The sequence below is a fragment of the Thamnophis elegans genome, chromosome 15 (genome assembly GCF_009769535.1).
Source record: "Thamnophis elegans isolate rThaEle1 chromosome 15, rThaEle1.pri, whole genome shotgun sequence".
NCBI classification, from domain to species: Eukaryota; Metazoa; Chordata; class Lepidosauria; order Squamata; family Colubridae; genus Thamnophis; species Thamnophis elegans.
The window spans coordinates 47,169,998-47,193,997 of record NC_045555.1 but is presented as its reverse complement, the minus strand read 5'-3'; the positions used below and the strand labels follow the sequence as shown (position 1 = coordinate 47,193,997).

Here is a 24,000-nt window from a genome sequence, read left to right as displayed (position 1 = left end):
TAGATGTCAGGTTTTTAGTTTTTCTTCGGCCCAAATTATCTCCCACTCACAATCCTTGCAAATGTTCATCTTATTATTTTTCACTGTTGACATTTATGCATATACATAGCCAAGTGTGTCTATTGGTATGGGTATTCTGCAATGGATCTGTTGTTTCTCCTCTTCCCCCTTCTCTCCCCTTTCCTTTTTCTTCGACAAGATTTTCATACGTCCCTGTTTGTGTGGTGCGCTTAAGTAGCATATACTGCATTTAGGATTTATAAGTGAATTATATCCGCACGTTTTATTTCTGTACCCAAGTGGATCCTCTCCCTACTACAGTATATTCACTTGGGGGAAAAAAAACTTTCTTCCAGTTCCAAGAAATAATGTGAGGTCTCTCCTCTCCTATCACCAAATGAACTTCAGCATACATAGAAAGTTCCTCTTTCTGTGCAAATGATGTGAAATGGGGCAAATATGTATCGTGATTTCTTTTTATTTGATCTTATTTTAAAAGCAAAACGGGAAGTTTCCAACTCATGAATTAGAACTCATAGTCTTCGGGATTTCTAGCCCGGTGCCTTAATCACTAGACCAGGGATTTCAGGGATTTTGATCTTTAATGGGGCCAAGTTTGAACCTTGTTTAAACCAAGTTTAATGGCTTTTTAGGCTTCCTCCGTGCAAGTAGGGTTCACTTTCTGAGTAAAGTAAGAACTATATGCACCGGGGGAGGGGGGGCATCAAGGATTTTAGAGATGCTTAAGTGAGGCATGGCAAAGGTGGGTTCCTACCAGTTCGCACCTATTCGGTAGAACCGGTTCGTCAAATCTACCGAACCAGTTAGAAGAGGTTCCACACCTACAGAAGAAGGTCACACCACACACACACACACACACACACACAGAGAGAGAGAGAGAGAGAGACTCACACAGAGAAAGAGAAAGAAAGGAAGAAATAAATAAATAATAAATAAATAAGAAAAAAGAAAAGAAAAAGTGAGAGATGAAAGAAAAAAGGAAAAGTGACAGAGAGAAAAAGGAGGGAGGAAGGAAAGGAAGAGAGAGAGAGAGAGAGAGGAGGGAGAGAACACATGGCCGGCAAGCCACTCCCACCAGGTCACATGGCCGGCAAGCCACTCCCACCAGGTCACATGGCCGGCAACACTCCCCCCACCCCCACTCACCACCAGGTCACATGGCCGGCAAGCCACTCCCACAAAGGAGGCCACACCCACAGAGTACCACTGCACTAAACCAAACTGTTTCTCCTTTAATTAAATAAAATAATATAAATATCTTTACAAAATCTTCAAATGGTTTTGACTAAAGGCACAAACTCTAGAATTAGCTTATCTACTACTGCATATTTTATAAACCCTTTTTTGTTTTATTTATAAACCCTTATTTTATAAACCCTTTTTTCAGCATATGCCTTATGCTGAAAAATAGCTCCATGCCTTTCAGAAATTTTTTGGGAAACAGTTGATCACAACCAAAGTCACAGAAAAAAGACAAGATGAGCATTTACTTTAACATCAGGGCTGTCCAAACTCATTGCTAGAGTTTATAGAAGCATCTGCTGGCTTGCAAAGTAGTAAAATATTTGTTTTTAAATTGTATATGTACAAAATGATACCTCTAAGGATTATGCAGATTGTAGTTTACAAACGAAATCCCAATATACAATTAAATGTTATGTTTTCAAAGAATGGATATCATTTGTAAATTTATGAAATCTTCAATAGAATCCCTTGACACACACACACACACAAAAAAAGGCTTTTGCATGCCTACTAAGGTTTTTTTTTTTTTGCTTTAGGAAAAGATGCTTTAATAGATATTAAAGAGAAAAGTGTTATTTTAAGGAAGTACACATTCTGTTTCCTTTGAGACAAAAGGAAGGACATTTGTTTTTCTTTATTGTTGAGGTAACTCTTATCACCTCATAAGTAGCAGGCCAAGTTATAAGAAAAATTGAGAGGCAAAATGAGTCACTCTTTTAAGTTCTTTAAATTAGTAGATTTGAAGTACATTGATTCAGAATGTTTTGTGCTATAATGCACCATTTGGGCTAATTAAAGGTTAGACAAAGGAGAGTTTTATAGTACTGTAGATTGTTTAAAGCCAGGTTTGGGGTTTAATAAATAGTTTTACAATCCCACTCATAATAATAAAATAATACGTTGATTCCTCCTTCTGGAAATAAATAGGGATGCCTCTTCTTTACATAACTGTTTTGTCCTAAGTTTTAAGAAATTCAGAAATGTTTGACTTGATTTTGTAGGATATGACCAAGCGGAACTCGAAGGCGGGGTCAAATGCATCATCAGATTGGAATCCTTACACAGCCAAAAGTGCCCGAGTGAATTCTGTTGACTCTTATCTGTCACTAATTTGCCTTAATCCATTAATAAATCAGATGCTTGTGTATAGGTAGTGTAATAAACGTTAGCCTTTGAGCTCAGCTGACAGATTTATTTCTCCTCTTCATCACTATGGCTTTTAAAAGCTTGGTGCCCTTTTCCTCCTTCCTTTTTCTGTATGAGCACATTTAAAAAAATATGAATAACTGATGCATATTGATATTCACTGTAATAAGAGACCAAAGGTGGAAAACATGACATCAATAACAGAATGATAGGTTTTGCTTTATATTTTAAAGTTCCACTAGAACTTTGCTGATTTCCATCTGAGTAATGCGCCTCCTAATTATGGCATACAGTGTGTAAAACTGGGTTTTGTTTTATGATACTGTATAATTAGAGGATTAGTATTAAATATAGATGGTTTTCTGGTGTCTGAAATGCCGTATTTTCCCAATTTGCAGCAGAATCATAACAAAAAGCAGAAACGCTGGAATAGGAAAATAGTCTGCAAGTATTCTGAGGCAGGCATTATTCTCTTATTTGTTAGCAACAAGACACAAATGTTTATTTCATTTAAAATGGTCAAGCTACCAAGCAGCCAATGGAATTCCTTTCTGTGCTCTTTGGTGAGTTATAGTTGATTCACACATGACAAATAACACTTGATACTCAAGCCATTAAGCCATTCTTCCTTTTGTTGCTTTTAATTAAAAAAGCAAAAAAAAATTTTTACGTTTTTAAAAAACCTGATACTTAAGCCCTCAAACAATTACCGTATTTTTCGGAGTATAACACGCCTTTTTCCCCTCAAAAAAGAGGCTGAAAATCTGTGTGCGTCTTATACACTGATTGCAGCATTTTTTTGCCTCCTGAAACCCCCCCTGCACCAAAATGGGCGGGCAGAGCTTTAGGCGCCTTGGGGAGTGCCTGGGGCTGGAGGGCAGAAATGAGCAAAACAGGGCCGTTTTTGAGAAATCTGCAGAGTGCAAAAACCTTTTTTTTTTAAATTTGCCTCTTCAAAACCTTGGTGCGTCTTATACTCGGTGAGTCTTATACTCCGAAAAATATGGTATTTAACATTTACCATTGAGATGAAGATTATTTGTAATCAAAGCCACTCAAGGCAGCATAAAGAGAAGGTCAAAAACTGCAAGATGGCTTGACACGGTGTTACGATTAAAAATGCGTCCCTTTGGTTCAGATGATGTTGCTGCACATATGGAAACGAATCACAGTGGAGTAATGCCACCTGCAAAAACACAAAATGTAACTGCTGATCGGTATATCATTAACCACTGTATTTCTCAAGTAATATTCCTAGGAAGTTTTTGCACTGTACACTTTGTGCCCAATGTCTTCCATGATCATTACTGGTATTAGTAATAAAAAGTTAATAAGTAACCTGTGTTTAATTGTCTTGCAATATATCATAAACTTAAGGTGGTGGTAAAAGAATATGCCTGCTTAATTCTGTATAGTAAACAAACTATGATCCGGTTGAAGTAAATGTTCAGTTAACTCTTCATTTGATTTAGCTTTTTTCTTCTTCATAAGCACTGGTTTTATTCTTTCTCTCTCTCTTTCAGCATTTATCAGAATACGAGAGACACAGATTCAGAATAATGGACCAGCCGTAAGTTTCTCTTTCACACAAACACCCAGATGCTTTGGAGGTTGCATAGGAAAAAAATATTCGATGTGTACTATTTCCCTACTAGCACGGATGATGCTACCCAGTTGAGTAATGAAACATCTGCAAAAAAAATAATCAAGTTCAGAGACCGCACAGTCTAGTAATTCCAAACAGCACGATTCTCTAGCTCAGAATTACATCCTGCGCAGCTGGTTGAAAGAAATTAAATTAAATCTAACACTGCCATTATAGTTCATTCATTCGTTCTCTTTTGACTGATGCCATGGGGAAATATCTGTGTATTTTAAGTGTGTATTTTATTTTGTATTTTATCTGTGTATATTAAATGTCTGCGAATTAATTTTACAATATAATTCCGAGCCGAGGTGGCGCAGTGGTTAGGGTGCAGCACTGCAGGCCACTTCAGCTGACTGCTAGCTGCAGTTCAGCGGTTCTAATCTCACCGGCTCAAGGTTGACTCAGCCTTCCATCCTTCCGAGGTGGGTAAAATGAGGACCCAGATTGTTGTTGGGGGTGATATGCTGACTCTGTAAACCGCTTAGAGAGGGCTGAAAGCCCTATGAAGCAGTAGATAAGTCTAACTGCTATTGCTATTGCTATTGCTATATCTATCATCTATCTATCTCTATCTCTCTATCTGTCTGTCTGTGTGTCTGTCTATCTATCTATCTATCCATCCATCCATCCATCCATATCTCTTATCTATCTATCTATCAGTGGTTACAGTGCAGTACTGCAGGCTACTTCAGCTGACTGCAGTTCTGCAGTTCGGCTCTTCAAATCTCACCGGCTCAGGGTTGACTCAGCCTTCCATCCTTCCGAGGTGGGTAAAATGAGGACCCGGATTGTTGTTGGTGGCAATATGCTGACTCTGTAAAACCACTTAGAGAGGGCTGAAAGCCCTATGAAGCGGTATAAGTCTAACTGCTATTGCTATTGCTACAATGTCTGTGCATTGTATCTGGCCTAAGTGGTGTTTGCTGAAGATTCGAATATAGACTAAGATAAGGACCCCTTGGCACAGGGAGATCTGTTCCCAAGGGATTTCCCCAGTGGTGACACTGACACTTAACTGTATAGTTAAGCCACCATTACTGGTACAATAGAGAGCTTGGTGATCAAGAAATATTAATTCATAAAACTTTTAAAGTTCTATAGACCTCAGAACATAATCATTGGACTCCGGACGCGCTTCAAGGTGCTAGTCGTTACTTTTAAAAGCCCTACATGGTATCGGACCTGGGTACTTGAGAGACCGCCTTCTGCCAATTACCTCCCTACGACCAATTAGATCCCACAGATTAGGCCTCCTCCGGATTCCATCAACTAGCCAGTGTCGTTTGTCGACCCCCCCCCCCGGGGGAGGGCCTTCTCTGTGGCTGCTCCGGCCCTCTGGAACGATCTCCCCGTGGAGATCCGGACCCTCGCCACCCTTCAGGCTTTCCGCAAAGCCGTTAAAACCTGGCTGTTCCAGCAGGCCTGGCGCTGATGAGTTCCCAGCCCCACTCGAATGGTTGTGGCTGTTGATGAGTTTAATCTGTTTTTAATTTGTTTTTCGATTTGTTTTGTCTTGTGTCTTTTGTACCCCCTTTCCCTATTTGGTTTGTTAGCCGCCCTGAGTCCCCTCGGGGAATAGGGCGGCATATAAGTTTAATCAAATCAAATCAAATCATGAGTAAGTAAAAAAATACTGGAAAGTAACATTTTTTGTAAACATCTAATTTACAAGATAAGAACTGTCTATCTTTGACACAGCAAAGCGCCCCATAATTATATCGCCTTTTGGAGATGTGTTCTAAATTACAGGCAGAAGCCATTCAATTATCTCTAAGACTGATGCCAGTTCTTTACAGCACACAGAGTACTAGAAACTTAGACACATCTGGAATGCTTGGTAGGAACAGCTGAATTGTGTCTGGAATAATTGGAACGAGTGCTACGGCTTCATATTTCACACCCATGTGTTTGAAAGGTTGCAAATACACGAAAACCTGATAACGTTCCCATTATTTAGATATCCAGATTTGATCAGTCTTGTTTACAAATTTGCACTCTATCCTTTTCCTACAGTCTCCTTGGTAGAACGTTGCTGTCCAATGTCATAAACCAGGGGTTTCAAAGTGGCAGCCTATCAGCCAGATGAGTCCCACGCAGGCCACGACGCCCCCCCCCCCAACTCCGTGAAGGGGAAAAAACATCACAAAACACCATGTGACGGCAACCAGATGCCGCGGGTTTGACACCCCGTCAAAAAAATGATGGATATGAATTTGAAGATGTATACACCAGTGATGGCAAACCTTTTTGGGGCCAGTGTGCCAAAAGCGGGGGGGGGAGCGCAAGAGAGGTCATGCATGGGTGTGCCACATCCATAATGCTATGCGCACGACCGTGGTGCGCATGCACATACAACCACAGTGCGCATACATGCACGATCAGAGTCCGCATGTGTGCGCACCCAGTGCTCCCCCATTTTTGGCATGTTTTTTTCACACTCCCCAGGCTCCAGAGGCTTTATAGAGGTATGGGGAGGGCAAAAACAGCCTCCCCCCGAATTCCCCGGAAGCTCTCCAGAGGCTTCAGGGAAGCTCCGGAGCGCGAAAAACCAGCGCTATGGGCAAACCGGAAGTTCAGAAATGGACTTCCGGTTTGCTCATAGGGTCGTTTTTTGCCCTCCAGAGCCTTCAGGGGGCTTCCTGAAGGAGCATGAAAAACCGGCCCTACGGGCAAACCGGAAGTTGAGGAACAGACTTCCGGTTTGCTCATAGGGTCATGTTTTGCCCTCCGGAGCCTTCATGGAAGCCTCCTGAGGGCTTCTCAACACCCCGGAGGGCTAAAACCGGCTCTACGAGCAAACCGGAAGTTTGTTCCTGAACTTCCGGTTTCCCTGTAGGGCCGTTTTTTTGCACTCCGGAGGCTTCAGGGATTCGAAACATTTCCTTCCTTATCCTTCCTTCCTGCCTCCCTCGCCCTCCCTTCTTTCCATCTTTTATTTATTTAATTTTTCTGTCTATTTTCCTTCCTTCCCTTTTTTTTCTTTCTTCCTTTCCTTTTCCTTTCTCTGCCTACCCTGTCTGTGGAAATAATTGTATAATGCATAGGCCATGGCATAGTTTTTTTTTCCTTTTGTTGTGCTGAGGTTTCCCATTGCCGTGATTAGCCAGAGATTCCTGTAACAAAGATATTTGAAACTGGATTTTTCTCCTCTTTGCTAGACTGAATACTGGCTACTTTCTACGCCGAGGCAATTTCAAATGTAGGAATGAGTTAAAGAGTTAGGAAAGGGAGTCAGATGTAGTGGATTTGTTGCCTTCGGAAGAAGCTTGGGGAGGTGGAGGTAGCAATATGATTCTGAAGCTATTCCTGTGCATTGGTATTCGGTTTTAGCAATAGCAATAGCAGTTAGACTTATATACCGCTTCATAGGGCTTTCAGCCCTCTCTAAGCGGTTTACAGAGTCAGCATATATTTCCCCCAACAATCCAGGTCCTCATTTCACCCACCTCGGAAGGATGGAAGGCTGAGTCAACCTTGAGCCGGTGAGATTTGAACCACTGAACTGCAGATAGCAGTCAGCTGAAGTGGCCTGCAGTACTGCACCCTAACCATTGCGCCACCTCGGCTCTTCAAATGATCTAGTTTTGACTAGATCATTTGCCTATATTCACGCGGACCAGGGAAAATATCTAGATCTCTAAATAAAGCCAGGATTATTTAAATAAGAGAGTTTCCGAATCTGATTTTAGTCCATTTAAACTTATTGTCTTCTCAGTATCCTGTTCAAAATGTTCTGAAGCTGTTTTAAACTGTAAGATATGAGGTAAAAAATGCATTCTGTGAGAGTTTTTATATAACTCACCAAAATTGGCCGAAAGAAAAAAAAAAACTGTCTAAAAAAAGAATACAAGAATTTGAATGATGTGAAGAGTCATTTTGGTGAGATGAGCAATTACAGGCGGTCCTTGACTTAAAACAGTTCACTTAGTTGCAATGGCACCGAAAAAAAGTGACTTATGGCCATTTTAGAGACTTACAGCCATTGCAGCATCCCCATGGTCACATGATCAAAATTCAGATGCTTGGCAACTGACTCATATTTATAACGGTTGCAATTTTGGGGACATGAGATCACCTTTCGTAACTTTCTGACAAGCAAAGTCAACAGAGAAACCGAATTCACTTAACAAGCATGTTACTACCGTATTTTTCGGAGTATAAGTGCCAGCCTCTGCTTTGCTGCTTGCTTTACGGCTGCCATTGAAACGGGGAGGGGGGCATGGTATTCGGGGTGGGAAATAATCTGTACAGGAGGACTGTTAATTGGGAGTTGTTCTCGCCATTCGTTTGCGCATGTGGCAAGGAGGGGAGGTTCCCGCCAAGGCCAACTGTCTGGCATACCCACCTGATGATGATATTTGAAGATGTCCCACCTGACAGCTGTGGAGATATTGGATTGGACTATGGACTGGGGTTACCAAGGGGAGGGGAATGAATCATGTCTTGATATCTAAATGCTTTCGCGCCCTTTTGCTCAGATCCAGCTTTGCTTAGCTTCTATTTACTTAATCAGTAAAAGTACTCTTAATTCTGCAAAAATGGAGTTGAGTGGTTTCTTTCTCGGTTATTAAGTGAAGCAGCCCTGACAATAAGACGCAGCAAGGTTTTGAAGAGGAAATAAACAAAAAGTTTTTGAACTCTGCAACCTCTCCAAAAAGGCCCATTTTTCAAGAAAAAGGGCCCAGTTTCCCCCCCCCCAAAAAATAAGCATGAATAGCCTTTAGGGGGCTTGCAGAGTGCTCCAGGGGGAGCAAAACACACCCTTTTTTGCTAAAATGGGCCCATTTTCATAAGAAAAAGGGCATGGGTAGCCTTTAGGAAGCTTATAGAGTGCAAACCTATTTAACAAATGTTTCACTTAGCAACAGAAATTTTGGGCTCAATTGTGGCCTTAATTCAAGGACTGCCTGTATATAAATTGTATAAATAGCGCTTTACAGCCCTCTCTAAGCGATTTACAGAGTCAGCCTATTGCCCCCAATAATCTGGGTCCTCGTTTTACTGACTTTGGAAGGATGGAAGGCTGAGTCAACCTTCCTCAGAATCGAACTCCTGGACTGAGCAGTGAGTTAGCCGGCGGTAGTGCAATTTAACCACCCTGTGACATCCTGGCTCAGCAAATAAATAACATAAACATAAATAATAAATAAATAACAGTTGCGTTTGATGCGCTATCATTGGCTGGAATTCTTTTTTAATGGCTTCTTTGATTATCATAAATTTTACCCATCAAAATTTTGGAGATTTGTGTGTGCCCAGACTGCTGGGAAACAGTGACCAAAAATGCTGTTTTAACATAAATGCTCCATTGCAGTATCCTAGACTCCTAATTATTTTAATTGGGTTATTTTCTGAAATGCCTATCAAGTGTGAAAAGAAATATTTGTTCACTTCACTGTGGTATAATTACTTGAATAACAATCTTCATTATGGTCTTAAGAGCATATCATAAAATACAGGTACCAATGTCTGAAATTTTGTATTATAACAACAATATAACAATATTGTATTATTAACCAAGGTAACCTTTTACCAAGTTTGGACTTATGATTATTTTTATGGCATGTTGTCATCTTCACTATCTTGGCTGGTTTCACGCATCACATTATGCCGTGATTTTTAGATTGGTTCAAACCAGGGGTGTCCAACTCACGTCGTCACATGACGTATCAGGACTTTTTTTTTAATCTTCGCCAAGCCGGGCAGATGCGGCGCCAGGACGTAAACCATCCAGCCCGCAGGTCGCGAGTTCGACACCCCTGGTTTAAACCAATGTTTCTCAAACTTGTCAACTTCAAGATGTGTCAACTACAACTCCCAGGAATCTCCAGTTGATTGTGGAATTTGGGGAGTTGAAGTCCACGCATCTTAAAGTTGACAACTTTAACAAGCACTCAAATTAAGCCACAGTCAACACAATTCATACATATTAAGCCAGCATTAAGGAAACATATAACACATTGGATCTATTTGTTAACCAAGCCATTGATTCTAATAATAATTTGTTAAATTCGTATGCCACCTAGCTATTATAGGGGTCTTTGTTAGTAATGTAACTGAAAGGCCTGAACTGAATATATTATGTTAATAAATAATGTTTGCCTTCAATCCTACTAAGGCCAAAACACAATTTCAAATACTGGTATTTTATTTTTATGTATAAAGGCTGGTCTAAGACTATAATCAAGATCCTGCCACGCAGTACAGATACTGATTTTATGTCCAGCATTTGTCAGAAATCTTTATGATTGAACAAGGCTGAACATTTCTTCTAGGGGTGGGCAGTGCAGAAGGGGCATAAAAGTTTTGATGGGAGGGTTTCCTCATTTTAAATGAAAGTAATCCAAAAATTGGATTATGGTTTAGGATATAGAATAACAGAGTTAGAAGGGACCTTGAAGGTCTTCTAGTCCAACCCCCTGCTTAGGCAGGAAACCCTACACAACTTCAGACAAATGGTTATCCAACATCTCTTAAAGACTTCCAGTGTTGGAGCATTCACAACCTCTGGAGGAAAGTTGTTCCACTGATTAATTGTTCTAACTGTCAGGAAATTTCTCCTTAGTTCTAAGTTGCTTCTCTCCTTGATTAGTTTCCACCCATTGCTTCTTGTTCTACTCTCAGGTGCCTTGGAGAATAGCTTGACTCCCAAATCTTCTTTGTGGCAACCCCTGAGATATTGGAAGACTGCTATCATGTCTCCCCTGGTCTTTCTTTTCATTAAACTAGACCTACCCAGTTCCTGCAACCGTTCCTCATATGTTTTAGCCTCCAGTCCCCTAATGATCCTTGTTGCTCTTCTCTGCACTCTTTCTAGAGTCTCCACATCTTTTCTACATCGTGGCAACCAAAGCTGAATGCAGTATTAGTATCAAGTTATGTTGCATCTTTTTTTTAAACTGAGTTTAAGTCAATGGTCCAGAACTTTTTTAAGTCGAAACATTTTCTTAATTAGTCATCCCACTTACTACAAATTAGGATAATTTTGGGGGGGAGGGGGCTGATTTCTGCAGTCTTATGTAAAGTCAAGGGCGAGATCATCAACATCTCATGGAAAAGCTTTTAGCTTCTGTCCTAATGACTGTATTGCATCGCGTAGCTGATTTTCAGTGACACCCATTGCTCTGGAGGAGAAATCTATTAGACCCTATGATATTGAAAGAAATCCTTTTAGCAATAGCAATAGCAATAGCAGTTAGACTTATATACCGCTTCATAGGGCTTTCAGCCCTCTCTAAGCGGTTTACAGAGTCAGCTTATCGCCCCAACAACAATCCGGGTCCTCATTTCACCCACCTCGGAAGGATGGAAGGCTGAGTCAACCTTGAGCCAGTGAGATTTGAACAGCCGAACTGCAGAACTAGCAGTCAGCTGAAGTAGCCTGCAGTGCTGCACTCTAACCACTGCACCACCTTGGCTTTTATATCTTTCATCCTGGAAAGGCTGAAGAGTACCTATTTAGGAAAGAAACCATGACATTCTGATTCGAAGCGTAATTAAAAACATACAATAAGCCCCATATTTTCTGTCGATAAAAGAAAAGAAAAAATTGCTGTTGTTTTAAAGAAAATTAAGGCTGCACAGCATTCTGATTCTGGAGGTAGAGGAATACTCCATAAAATATCCTAAGATCTTTTACAAACCAGTTTGTAAATATTTAGTTAGAAGTAATCAAGATTGCTCCTTATACTAGGCGGGGGGGGGGAGGAGGGGGCACTTCAGGAAACAGCTGCTGATCAGCTGAAAATAATAACAACAAAGTGGTTTTTAAAGACAGATCTTTGAGTCTTGCTGTTAAACTCACTGTTGCGTTCATGAATAGCACTGGCTCAACTCCAACTCCAACGAAGATGTAAATGATCAGTTTCAGGGATACGACTTGTCATAATATAGCGAGAGCCGAGGTGGCGCAGTGGTTAGGGGTGCAGCACTGCAGGCCACTTCAGCTGACTGCTATCTGCAGTTCGGCGGGTCTAATCTCACCGGCTCAAGGTTGACTCAGCCTTCCATCCTTCCGAGGTGGGTGAAATGAGGACCCAGACTGTGGGGGCGATATATGCTGACTCTGTAAACCGCTTAGAGAGGGCTGAAAGCCCTTTGAAGCAGTATATAAGTCTAACTCCTATTGCTATTGCTATCTGCCAATGAAAACAGGCTCCAAACTCCGTTTTCAGCCGTGATGGCCTCCTGCAGCTCTCTGCCAGCGAAAATGGCGCTGGGGGGGGTGCAAACCCCCACCCCAGGCTGTTTTTGCTGGCAGAGGGTTTCAGGAGGCCATCACAGCCGAAACAACCTGGGAAGGGCTACATGCAGCCTTCCCGAGTTCCATTTGTGCTGGCAGAGGTACCATGGGCCGGTCCTTCGCTGTTTCCAGGGTGGCCCTGCAGACCAGATCTAAGCAGATGTGGCCCGCGGGCGTTGAGTTTGACACCCCTGTAATAGAACGGGCATAAATAACTTGAATGCTGATCGTGAAAGAGATCAGGCGTGAAACTCTGGATCGGACTGTTTAGCTGATCTCTATTCTACGTGGCATCTGATCCACGCGCCTAATAATGCCTGCACTTATAGATTTTAAATTCCTTTTACTGTAGCCTCAGTATGTATGCATGAACACAGCGACAAGACAGAGAAATTGATTGCCTTGAGGCGGTGACCGTTTCGAACCAAAGAAACTCACCTTCTTCAAAAGGGACATTCCTGTTCCAAGTCATGCAATGGAAGAATATATTTGCTTCCTGGATTAGCTAACATAAGTAAATATGCTTAGCAGGATCACCAAGGTGCCTTCCCAACATGGCAACTCGGGGGAGAACCCAAAATTATACACACACAAATGTTTGCATTTGTAAAATGCTGCACCTGGGTCTCAAAAGTGAGAAGAAATTTTGTCTCTCACTCAAGTGTGAAAAGCTATACATTTATAATCTCGAATGCCGTAAGTGTAGCTGTTCCAACACATGGACAGGAAGCGGTGAACAGATGCTTCGACTATTCTATAGACTTATCACTTTCACATTCAAGTTATTTATGTATCTTCTCTTATGACAAAGCACCAGTCCTATCCCTGGAACAAACTTTTCCTCCACTTGCTCCTTATCGTGCAAGTTATGTTACAAGAACCGTTTTTTAACCAGAAGTGAGGTGAGAAAAGATAGTCTCTCCTTTTCTTTCTCCCATTCTACTTCTCAATGCCAAATGCTCTACATGGGGCTGCCCTTGAGGAGTATTCGGCGACTTCAGCTAGTCCAGAATGCGGCCGCGCGAGCGATTGTGGGTGCACCTCGCTTCACCCACATAACACCTATCCTCCGCGAGCTGCGGGTTACCTGTCGATCTCCGGATACGCTTCAAGGTGCTACTTGCCACCTATAAAGCCCTTCATGGTAGTGGATCTGGGTACTTGAGAGACCGCCTACTGCCGACCACCTCCACATGACCCATTAGATCTCATCGTTTAGGCCTCCTCCGTGTTCCATCCGCTGGCCAATGTCGACTGGCCACCACGCAGAGGAGAGCCTTCTCGGTGGTAGCCCCGACCCAATGGAACGATCTCCCCGTGGAGCTTCGTACCCTCACCACCCTCCAGACCTTCCGCACAGCCCTCAGAATCTGGCTATCCCGTCAGGCCTGGGGCTAAAGATTGTAACCCGCCCGAATGGTATGAATGTTGCGTATTAATCATGTACTGTCTTATATGTAAAAGTCTGTCCCCCCCCCCTTCCTTTTGATTGTGAGCCGCCCTGAGTCCCCCCAGGGAAAAGGGCGGCATACAAATAAATAAACTATAAACTATAAACTATAAAGAACAGAGCGAAGACAAAAATAGACATCATTCAGGCCATCAGAAAGGCCTGCCCTATAATTGTCTTAGAGTTAGATGGTTCTGGATCGTGGCAACACTTAGCAATGTGGAGTAGGAAGCGACACGGACAACGGTATAAATAAACTTATCTTGCAATAGCAGATAAGAAGTACCAGAAATGGGCGGATGATTACAGAGAAATGAACGATCATCTGAGTGAAGTTCCGCAATTTTGCAAGAATAATTTCATCATTCATTGAACAACAACAACAAAAATCCTGTAAGCAAATAAGGAATTGCCAAAGGCGAACAGTGTTATTGCTAACACTGAACGAAGAATGGACTTCCCACTCAACATCCAACTATTTCTTCAATATGGAGATGTAATTAGTTATGCTAATTATAACTGACTTCTACCCGCATAATGTCTGTCTAAGTCAGATCCTAAATTGCCCAGATGTGTAGTAGGCTCTACAGGCACCGAAATGTGATATTTTAAAAACTGACATTTCTTCTTCACCTTCACCGCCTTCCTTCGTGATTTGTGCCTTCATAATTTACACTTAGGAATCAACGGGAGATGCAGATCAGCTGCCACAGAAAGTCTGATTATCAATTTAATTCTGGACCATTCTGAGAATTCACCATGAAAAAATGCATTTATTTATTAATTATTTCTTTGTTTCTGTGCAGCTAGCGGACCAGAATTAACCCCTTCCCAAGAGTATTGGAAGATTACACCTTCCAAGAGTATTGCAGTAGAAATAAATATGGCAGAATAACATTTTTTACACGCAGACAACCTTGAATTCTATACGGAACTGAGGCTAAACTATCGGCCAGCTGATTTTATAACTTTATCCACTAATTAGTCAACAGGTCTTTTAAGCCTTTTACAAAAGTAACTTAGAATGAGATTGGAACAGCAGCGTTCCAATATTGTGGGGCTGCCACAGAGAGGAGGGGGTCAAGCTATTTTCCAAATCACCTGAAGGTCAAATAAGGAATAATGGATGGAAACTAACCAAGGGAGAGATTCACCTAGAAATATGGACTAACTTTCTGACAGTGAGAACAATCAACCAGTGGAACAGAAGTTGCCTTCGGAAGTTGTGAGAGCTTAATCACTTGCGACTTTCAAGAAGAGATTGGACTATCATTTGTCAGAAATAGTGTAGGATCTCCTGCTTGAGCGGGGGGCTGGGGGGTGTTATTGGACTAGATGATCTCTAAAGTCACTTCCAATTCATCTGTTAATCGGGCATAATTATTCTACTTGCATGATCCCTGTGACACTAGTATAACAGAAATGACTTAAAGACGTTACCCGATTCTGATCTGGTTTAAAATAAGAACAACTCTCAAGAACTACTTGTAGTCCAGCGATGGCCATCCTTTTGACCTAGAACAACTTTCCTCAACCAAATATCTTCCAGGTGTGTTTCATTCAGCCTGTCAGAACACCATAAAAGTTTAGAAATGTAGGTAGGAAGGGAAAGAGGAAGAGTAGGAGTAAAGGAGAGGTAAGGAAAGAAGGAAGGGAAGGTAGAGGAGGAAGGAAGAAAGTAGAGAAGGAGGGAGGATGAAAAGAAAGAGGTAAGGAGAGGAGGATGGAAAGGAGAGAAAGAGGAGGAGAGAGGTAGGAAGGGAATGAGGAAGAGCAGGAGTAGGAGAAAGGTACAGGAAGAATGAAGGGGAAGGAGAGGAGGAAGGAAGGAAGTAGAGAAGGGAGAGAGGGTGAAAAGAAAGAGGTAAGGAGAGGAGGATGGAAAGGAGGAGGAGAGAGGGTAGGAAGGGGAAGAGGAAGAGCGGGAGTAGGAGAAAGGTACAGGAAGAAGGAAGGGAAAGGAGAGGAGGAAGGAAGAAAGTAGAGAAGGGAGGGAAGAGAGAAAAGAAAGGGAAAATAAGGTGGTGTTATAACAGGAGGAAGGGATGGTAAACAAAGCAACCCAAACTGTATATTATAATCTATTAAATGAAATAATAAATGTATAAGAATGATAAATGTTAAAACACTTGTAACCAAACGACATGCCGTATGTGATGATGGGTTTTTTTTCCCTTTTTCTTTTGTTTTTTTAATGTTGTGGGTATGTGTTGTCTATGTAACAAAAAAATTTATTTTAAAAAAAAGTTTAGAAATGGTTGGAAGTTATCTAACGTGGGTCCTGGCATCTTGGAGGATGCCAAATTGAGGCAGGCTGATTACCCCAACATCACCTGGCCTACTTGGTATCAGATAGCAAGGCCACAATAAAAGCTACCTTTGGAATCAAGAGAACAGATAATATTAAAACAAAACAAAACCCCAAAAGCAGAAGTTGTGCTTCACTTGGAGGTTTTGTTCTCAGGGGAAATTAACTGGTTTTTTTTTTAGCAACTGCTAAGTGAATCATAAGATGGAAAGGCAGGACATGCGAAGGTGCTGTTTTCACCCGTGCTTCTTAGTTAAGTAAAAGTTTGCAAGGCATCATAATTCTCGGCTGAGATTAGTTAATTTGACATACAGTGGCAAGTGGCAGGTTTGTTCCTAGTTTCTGTGCAAGTCAGCAGCCTGGACTAGAAACTGATAAACAGGCACACAAGCATACAAGACTTTCTGGTTTATTCTAGAACAGCTAGAAGCCATTCACTGTTTAACTGTTTAACTGTTTATTTCATTTGTATGCCGCCCTGTTCCCCCGAGGGGGACTCAGGGCGGCTCACAACTCAAAACAAGGGAAGGGGGGATACAAACAATTTGACAACAACACAAAACAATACATAATTTAAAAGCACAACAATCATACCATTCGAGATAGGGGCACGGTTCTTTAGCCCCACACACCCAGACACCTAGCTCAAATTCCAGCAAGTTTGGGGGCTACCCTTGAAAAGCGTTCGGAGACTACAATTGGTCCAGAATGCAGCCGCGCGAGCGATATTGGGTGCACCGAGATACAACCCATATTACACCTGTCCTCCGCGAGCTGCACTGGCTGCCAATTGGTCTCCGGACGCAATTCAAGGTGTTGGTTATTACCTTTAAAGCCCTACATGGCTTAGGACCAGCGTACCTGCGAGACGCTACTGCCACATACCTCCAGCGGCCGATAAGATCCCACAGGGGGGGCCTCTTAGGACGCCGTCAGCCGGACAGTGTCGCTGGCGGGCCCTTGGGGAGGGCCTCTCTGTGGCTGCTCCGACCCTGTGGAATCAGCTACCCCAGAGAATCCGGACCTCACCCACCCTCATGGCCTTCAGGAAAGCCATTAAAACCTGGCTGTTCCGGCAGGCCTGGGGCTGTTGACCTTAGTGTTAAGGTCCAGCCCCGATTAGAACGAATGTGTGTTGTGAATTTTAAACTATCCTTTTTATTTCGTTTCCCTTTTTTCTCCTTTCGTTGCAAACCGCCCGGAGTCCTCGGGATTGGGAGGACTATAAATTTAATAAATGAAATTAATGAAATGAAGTTTTGGATATCAAATGCAACTTTGATTTATGCAGTCTTCGATTTGCAACCATAATAATGCAGCATGCCCATTAATCGTAAGTCCCAGTGGTCATATAATGGGTCACCCATACGGCAACCCAATTTTACTACCTCTTCTTTACACAGTCACTAAGGAAATGCGACACTTGTTAAGCAAACCCCATTATTCACCGTAAACTCACTTTTTTTTTTTTTTTTGCTGAAAAACTGGAATTAAAACACCAGCTTTTGGCAAAAACTTGATAAAATCACATTTATGTGACTGTAGGATGCTGCAAAGAGCTGAAATTGTAAGCTGGCTGCCGAATGCCCAGAATGCAATCATGTGACTATGGAGCAGAGCTGTTGGTACTTTGGAATTGGGTCGTTCATACCTTTTGCGGGTATGGTTGTAACTTTGAACAGTCGCTAAGCAACCAGTCATAAGTTGAGGACTTCCTCAAGGCGTGTGTGAATCTTTCTCCAAGCATTTCTGTGTAAGGGATTAGGAGCAAGCAACTAGCTTTTGTGGGAGAGAAGCAATTTCCCATCTATTTGGTGTTTATGCCGAGGTGGCGCAAGTGGTTAGGGTGCAGTACTGCAGGCCACTTCAGCTGACTGCTATTTGCAGTTCGGCGGTTCAAATCTCACGGCTCAAGGTTGACTCAGCCTTCCATCCTTCCGAGGTGGGTGAAATGAGGACCCAGACTGTGGGGGCGATATATGCTGACTCTGGTAAACCGCTTAGAGAGGGCTGAAAGCCCTATGAAGCGGTATATAAGTCTAACCTGCTATTGCTACTGCTATTGTTATGTGTCCACTGGCCAAAATGGCAGCTAAACCTCCGTGCAATCTGAGCAGGAATGGAAGCTACAGATCTGCTAAACGTGTTTGATGATCTTATTCGGTCCTACTAAAAGATGAGGATTCCTGGGAGATATTTGAGGAGGTTGGAAACAAGGAGCTGAGTGGCGCAGTGGTTAGGCTGCAATACTGCAGGCCACTTCAGCTGACTGCTATCTGCAGTTCAGCGGTTCAAAATCTCACCGGCTCAAGGTTGACCTCAGCCTTCCATCCTTCTGAGGTGGGTGAATGAGGACCCAGACTGTGGGGGCGGATATGCTGACTCTGTAAACCGCTTAGAGAGGGCTGAAAGCCCTATGAAGCGGTACATAAGTCTAACTGCTATTGCTATAAACCGCTTAGAGAGGGCTGAAAGCCCTATGAAGCGGTATATAAGTCGAACTGCTATTGCTATGCCAGGTTTGGTATCCAGGTGTTTTGTCTTTGATGTGTAAGAGACAGTTGTCACAGTATGGCTGGCATCCTCCAAGAAAGCCTCACTATCATTATAATAAGGTAAATGGTTTATAGCTTGTAATATTTGTATATAGTGCACTTCTACACCTCAGTTAAGAACAAAGAGTTATCTGAAAAAAAAAAACACCTTGAATTAATCATCTGGCTGCTTATGATTCTTTTAAGGGTTAGGATGACAAGATCGCATGTATGGGACTAAGAAATTCCAGATTGCTTATGATTAAGATCAGGAATGATATAAATTGTTTAAAGTTAGCCTAGCAAGGAGGAGCTAAGTTCAATTTAAAGATGTTATCAATTTTCTATTCTTTTTTCCAATATATTTTTGACTGTTTTGTTAAGATTTATACCGTGTATGGGTTCTGGGAAGTCGGGGGAGGGAAGGCTGGGGGGGTTGGGGGGGGGAGGGAGGGATGTATATTAGGCTTGACAAGGGGTGTTAGATTTTAAAGTAATATGATTGCACATGTATACTGTCTTCTCTTATTTTTTCTTTAAAACTAAGATATGTTAAGTATATTGATATGGAAGCATAAATCCATCAACATAGAATGGAGTTTGCTCAGAAGCGGAAATACACCAATGAGAGGAAGAGTGGGAAACAGAGAAGAAAGATAGGAAGAGAGGATAGGAGAGAGGGGAAGGGGGGAAGATGAGGAGGATAAGGAGGAGTGGAATGAAGAGAGAGGAGAAGGAGAAAGGAAGGGGAAGTAGAGTAGGAAAGGATGATGGAGGGAAGAAAGGAGGTAGGAGAGAGGTAGAAGAAAGAGGTGTATGGAGAGCAGAAGAGCTAATAATGGTTTTTTAACTTTCTGGGCGTTGGTGACAAGAGGAACTGATGTAATTACTACTTAATACAATAGGATATTGGCTATGTAATAGTATACATGTGATTGTTATGAAAATGGAAAATAAAAAAATTGCATTTAAAAAAGATCGCATGCATTGAACTGAATATGAAATCAACACTCTTACTTTACATTTTCAACAACGTTGTTGATCTTAAAGGTATGCTGTAAGCAAGTAAATTGAAGCAAAAAAAAATTGCAAGAGTGTTTGTGAGTGTGTGAAACAAAAACAATAAAAATTTTAGAACATTTAACTCAGAATAGATGCTTAAGATAGTTTATTATTGTTGACTACATAAAATATAGGACCCATTTATAGGTCAAAAGTAAGTCTTGATAATTGTGGCTGGTTTTAATATTAATTAACTTTTAATGGCTTGGAATACTTTTAGCCAACCCAGTTCATGCAGTTAGCTTATGGTCAGTGAATTGTGGAGCGCCGAGAAATAGGTTAAATCAGTGAAGAGGTGATGCCTACGAGTTTCATTGATAATTAACCAAATTTAAGAGGCCAGTATTTATTTGAGGTAAGATGAAAACAAAATGCACTGTGGACTGAAATCTAGGATAATTTAGGTCACGAATTTCCTAAACCAATTTACCACAACTGATGTTTTCTTCGATATTGTAGGAAATTATCACCCAGCCCTCTCCCAGAAAAAAATGAAATATCCTAGGAAAAAATATTATGCAGGATATTACACTTCCCTGGATGTGAAAAGGAACAACCATGTTTTAAAGACAGAGTAGCTCCCTGCAGCTCCCTGCCCATCCCCCTTTGCCAATCAGCCATTAAGATGCCCAAGCCAGTCCCTTTACATAACAAAGAGTTCTCCCCTTCAGCTCCAAGGTGATGGGATTAAGGCATGATCAGCCTTTACTCACTCGCCACATGGCGTCTGAGAACTCAACCAAACCTGGATTCAAAACGCAGCCTAGAGAGTTGCCCCTCCATGGCCCTATGGGAGTCTGACAACCAATCAGAATACAAGCTCAAGATCAAAAGCCAGAGAGGGCATAAAACCAGGGATTTTCAGCATTTTAGCCCTTCCTTCTTTTCTTCTCCACTAACATTGAAGCAAGTGATCACCTTTTCTGTTCAGGACTCAAGCCACGTGGTCCTGTCCACCATTAAAGCCATCTTTCCAAGCAGCCTCCATGTCTCCAGTGTCTTTTTCCCCCACTTGGAGCCGAACCAAGAAGGACGTTTCTTTCAACAATATAATGTCTCCTCTAAATCAAAGCCACCTTTGAAAGTGGAAGAATTTTTTCCAGTCACTTAATAATCATTAAGTAAAACCCACTAAACCTGAGTCTTAACCCAATTCTAGGCTATACAGATTGACCATATTCCAGAGGTGGGATTCAGCCGGTTCTGACCAGTTCTGTGAGAACCAGTAGCGGAAATTTTGAGTAGTTCAGAGAAACGGTAAATACCACCTCTGGCTGGCCGCGCCCCCATCTATTCTCTGCCTCCCGAGTCCCAGCTGACTGGGAGGGAATGGGGATTTTGCAATAACCTTCCCCTGGAGTGGGGTGGGAATGGAGTGGGGTGGGAATGGAGATATTACAATATCCTTCCCCTCCTACGCCACCAAGCCACGCCCGCCAAGCCACAGAATCCCACCACTGCTGTATACATATCTACTAGAGAAATAGTTAACCGAAAGGATTTCACCCTTTCAGACTGTGGCTGGGTTAATTCCAGTTCTAAATTCTCCTTTATGCTAAAACAAACTAATCTTAAAACTTCTTGCAAATACTAAATAAATATGCAAACTAGGAAAGGCAAGGAAAAATATGTCATCCATGCTTATTTATAGCTATAGTCTTTACGAGAGAATTCAAGATTTCTGCTTTTTGTGGTTTTGAGCTAATGTTGACTCCTGGAATCTGTCTGGGCAAGTCCCTGCAATTTTCTTGACAAGTTTTTTTTCCTCTCTCGGAAATGGTTTGCCTCCTTCCTAGGGCTGAGAGATATTGATTAGCTCAAGAGTCCTCATCTGGCTTTGTATTCAAAATGGGACTAGAACTCACAGTTCCCCAGTTTTTAGCCTGGCGCCAAACTGGTTCCAAAATTCCAGAGCGCATTAAAATTGTGTAATTGTTCTTCCTGTCGTCTGCAATAGCGTAATCCATTCTCTACCACTCCAAGTACATAGCTGGATGCTTTATTGTACTGCAGACTCCAGCACACCTGGTGAAATAATAAGAATTTTTTTAAAAAAAAACGTGCACACTGTTCAAAATTGTGGGAAGTTATCATCCAGCCCTCTCCCAGAAAAAAATGAAATATCCTAGGAAATATTGAAAAGGCAGAATGTTTCTCTGGATGTGAAAAGAAAGAATCATGTTTTAAAAGACAGAATAGTTGCCTGTAGCTTCCTGCCCATCCCCAGTTAATGGGCCATTGAGATGGCCAGGCTAGCCCACTTTACATAATAAAGACTTCACCAGCAGCTACAGAAAGGCATGATAATATACTCAACTGACCACAAGGCATCTGAGAACTCATCCCAGCCTAGAGAGTAGCCCCCTGCATGGCACCATGGGAGTCTGACAACCAATCATTTCTTACACAGGAACAGGAAACAGAGAGGTGGGACTAAACAGGGTATAAAAAGCCTACCAAGCCCCTCCCTCAGCCCTTCTCTTCTTCTCCACCAACATTGAAGTATGTGATCCCCTTTTCTGTTCAGGGCTCAAGCCATGTGGCCCTGTCCATCATTAAACCACCTTTCCAAGCAGCCTCCATGTCTCCAGTGTCGTCTTCCCCACTTGGAACCGAACCCAGAAGGACATTTCTTTCAACAAAATGAAAAGAGAAACGTTGTGATTGGAGAAAATGAGGATCACGAGAATCCCCTCTCCCCAGCAGAAGTCTAAAGAACCACAAGGACAGTTCTCCAAAATTCAAATTTACGTGTCTTTCGCTCCAGATTCGTTACTGAAATGACAACACCCAAGACGAGGCATGTGCACCCATGGCACCACCGAGGGAAAGGCATTGAGCATCCCTACAAATCAGGAGGCATGTCCCTTCACTGCTTCTGCTATCACAACTGCTAGCTGGTGTGTTCTGTCACACCGTCACATGTCACTTTCCTAGTTCCTCTGCAAAAGCTATTCTTGCGCATTAAAGAGGAACAAAGCTTTGGGTTTCAAAGCCTTAGCTGCTCCATCACCCTTGGGGGGGGGGAAAGACATCATTTTAGATGAATGCGTTGTGGTGCGCCGAAGGGATAAGGATCCCTGTAATGCAGGGTTTCTCACCTTCAGCCACTTGAAGATGTGTGGATTTCAAGTCCCAGGATTCCCCAGCTGGTTCGTTTCTCTTCTTGCATTTCTCCCCACTCCATCCCACTTTTTCCTAATCCCTTTCTTTCTCTGTCTTCATGTTTTATCTGATATGGCAAGTTATATACCGCAATCAACTCTTTTCAATTGGACTTCTAACAGTAGGAAAACTGTGATCTACAGCAGTGTTTCTCAACCTTGGCAACTTGAAGATGTCCGGACTTCAACTCCCAGAATTCCCAGCCAGCAAATGCTGGCTGGGGAATTCTGGGAGTTGAAATCCGGACATCTTCAAGTTACCAAGGTTGAGAAACACTGATCTACAGGAATCACTGGATGAATTGGTTCTCCATCATTGCCTTCCAATGGTGATGACCCTCTGCACTTTATATTATCATCTTTCCTAGTTTTGCACCAAGCATTTTATTTCCTTCTATTCAGTCCGAGTTAAAGAAGGTTTTTTTTTTTTTAATGTGTACAATCACAGAACTGCAGAGTTGGAAGGGAACCACAGCGGTCAGCTGCTTGCAAAATGCAGGAAAACCAATTAAACTAACCAATTAAATATAGGCAAACTTGCTCCCTATTCACTTGCACAAGGCTACAATACACCTGGGCAGGCAAAATATTGAGCAAAGCCCAGGCTTGAGTTCTGAGGATCCGTTTAGTTACCTGCCAAAACCTGCAGGGCTCCTTCTAGGCAAATGGTTTCTCTCCAACTGAGTGACAGGTACCTCTGCAGGGGAGTGGTGAGATTCAATTTTTTTTTACTACTGATTCTGTGGGTGTGCCTTGGTGGGTGTGGCATGGCCTGATGGTGTGGCTTGGTGGGCATGGCAGAGGAAGGATACTACAAAATCCCCATTCCCTCCTGATCAGCTGGACTGATGGGGACGGGGAGATCCGGACCCTTCCCACTCTCATGGCCTTCCGAAAGGCTATCAAGACCTGGCTATTCCGGCAGGCCTGGGGCTGTTGACCTCATGGCCGAGGTCCAACTCGGGTGCATGATGTGGGTTTTTTTATAATCTGTTTTCCTCCTTTTTTTTAACTCTTTACTTTTAAAAAATTATTTTCTGTAAGACGCCCGGAGTCCTTCGGGATGGGCGGCCTATAAATTTATTAAATCAAATCAAATCAGTCAGAGGCGGTATTACCGGTTCTCCAAACTAACTACAATTTCCGCTACCGATTCTCCAGAACCGGTCAGAACCTGCTG

The 24,000-nt window shown here is 42.3% G+C and overlaps 1 protein-coding gene across 1 annotated transcript in view; it reads left to right on the top strand.

Moving 5' to 3' along the window:
• BLNK (B cell linker) overlaps window positions 1-24,000 on the top strand; it is a 105,643-nt gene that overhangs the window by 26,346 nt on the left and 55,297 nt on the right. The window contains exon 3 of the mRNA XM_032232356.1: window positions 3,936-3,982. Within this exon, the coding sequence (XP_032088247.1) occupies window positions 3,936-3,982 (47 nt within the window). The remainder of the gene's footprint in view (window positions 1-3,935; window positions 3,983-24,000) is intronic.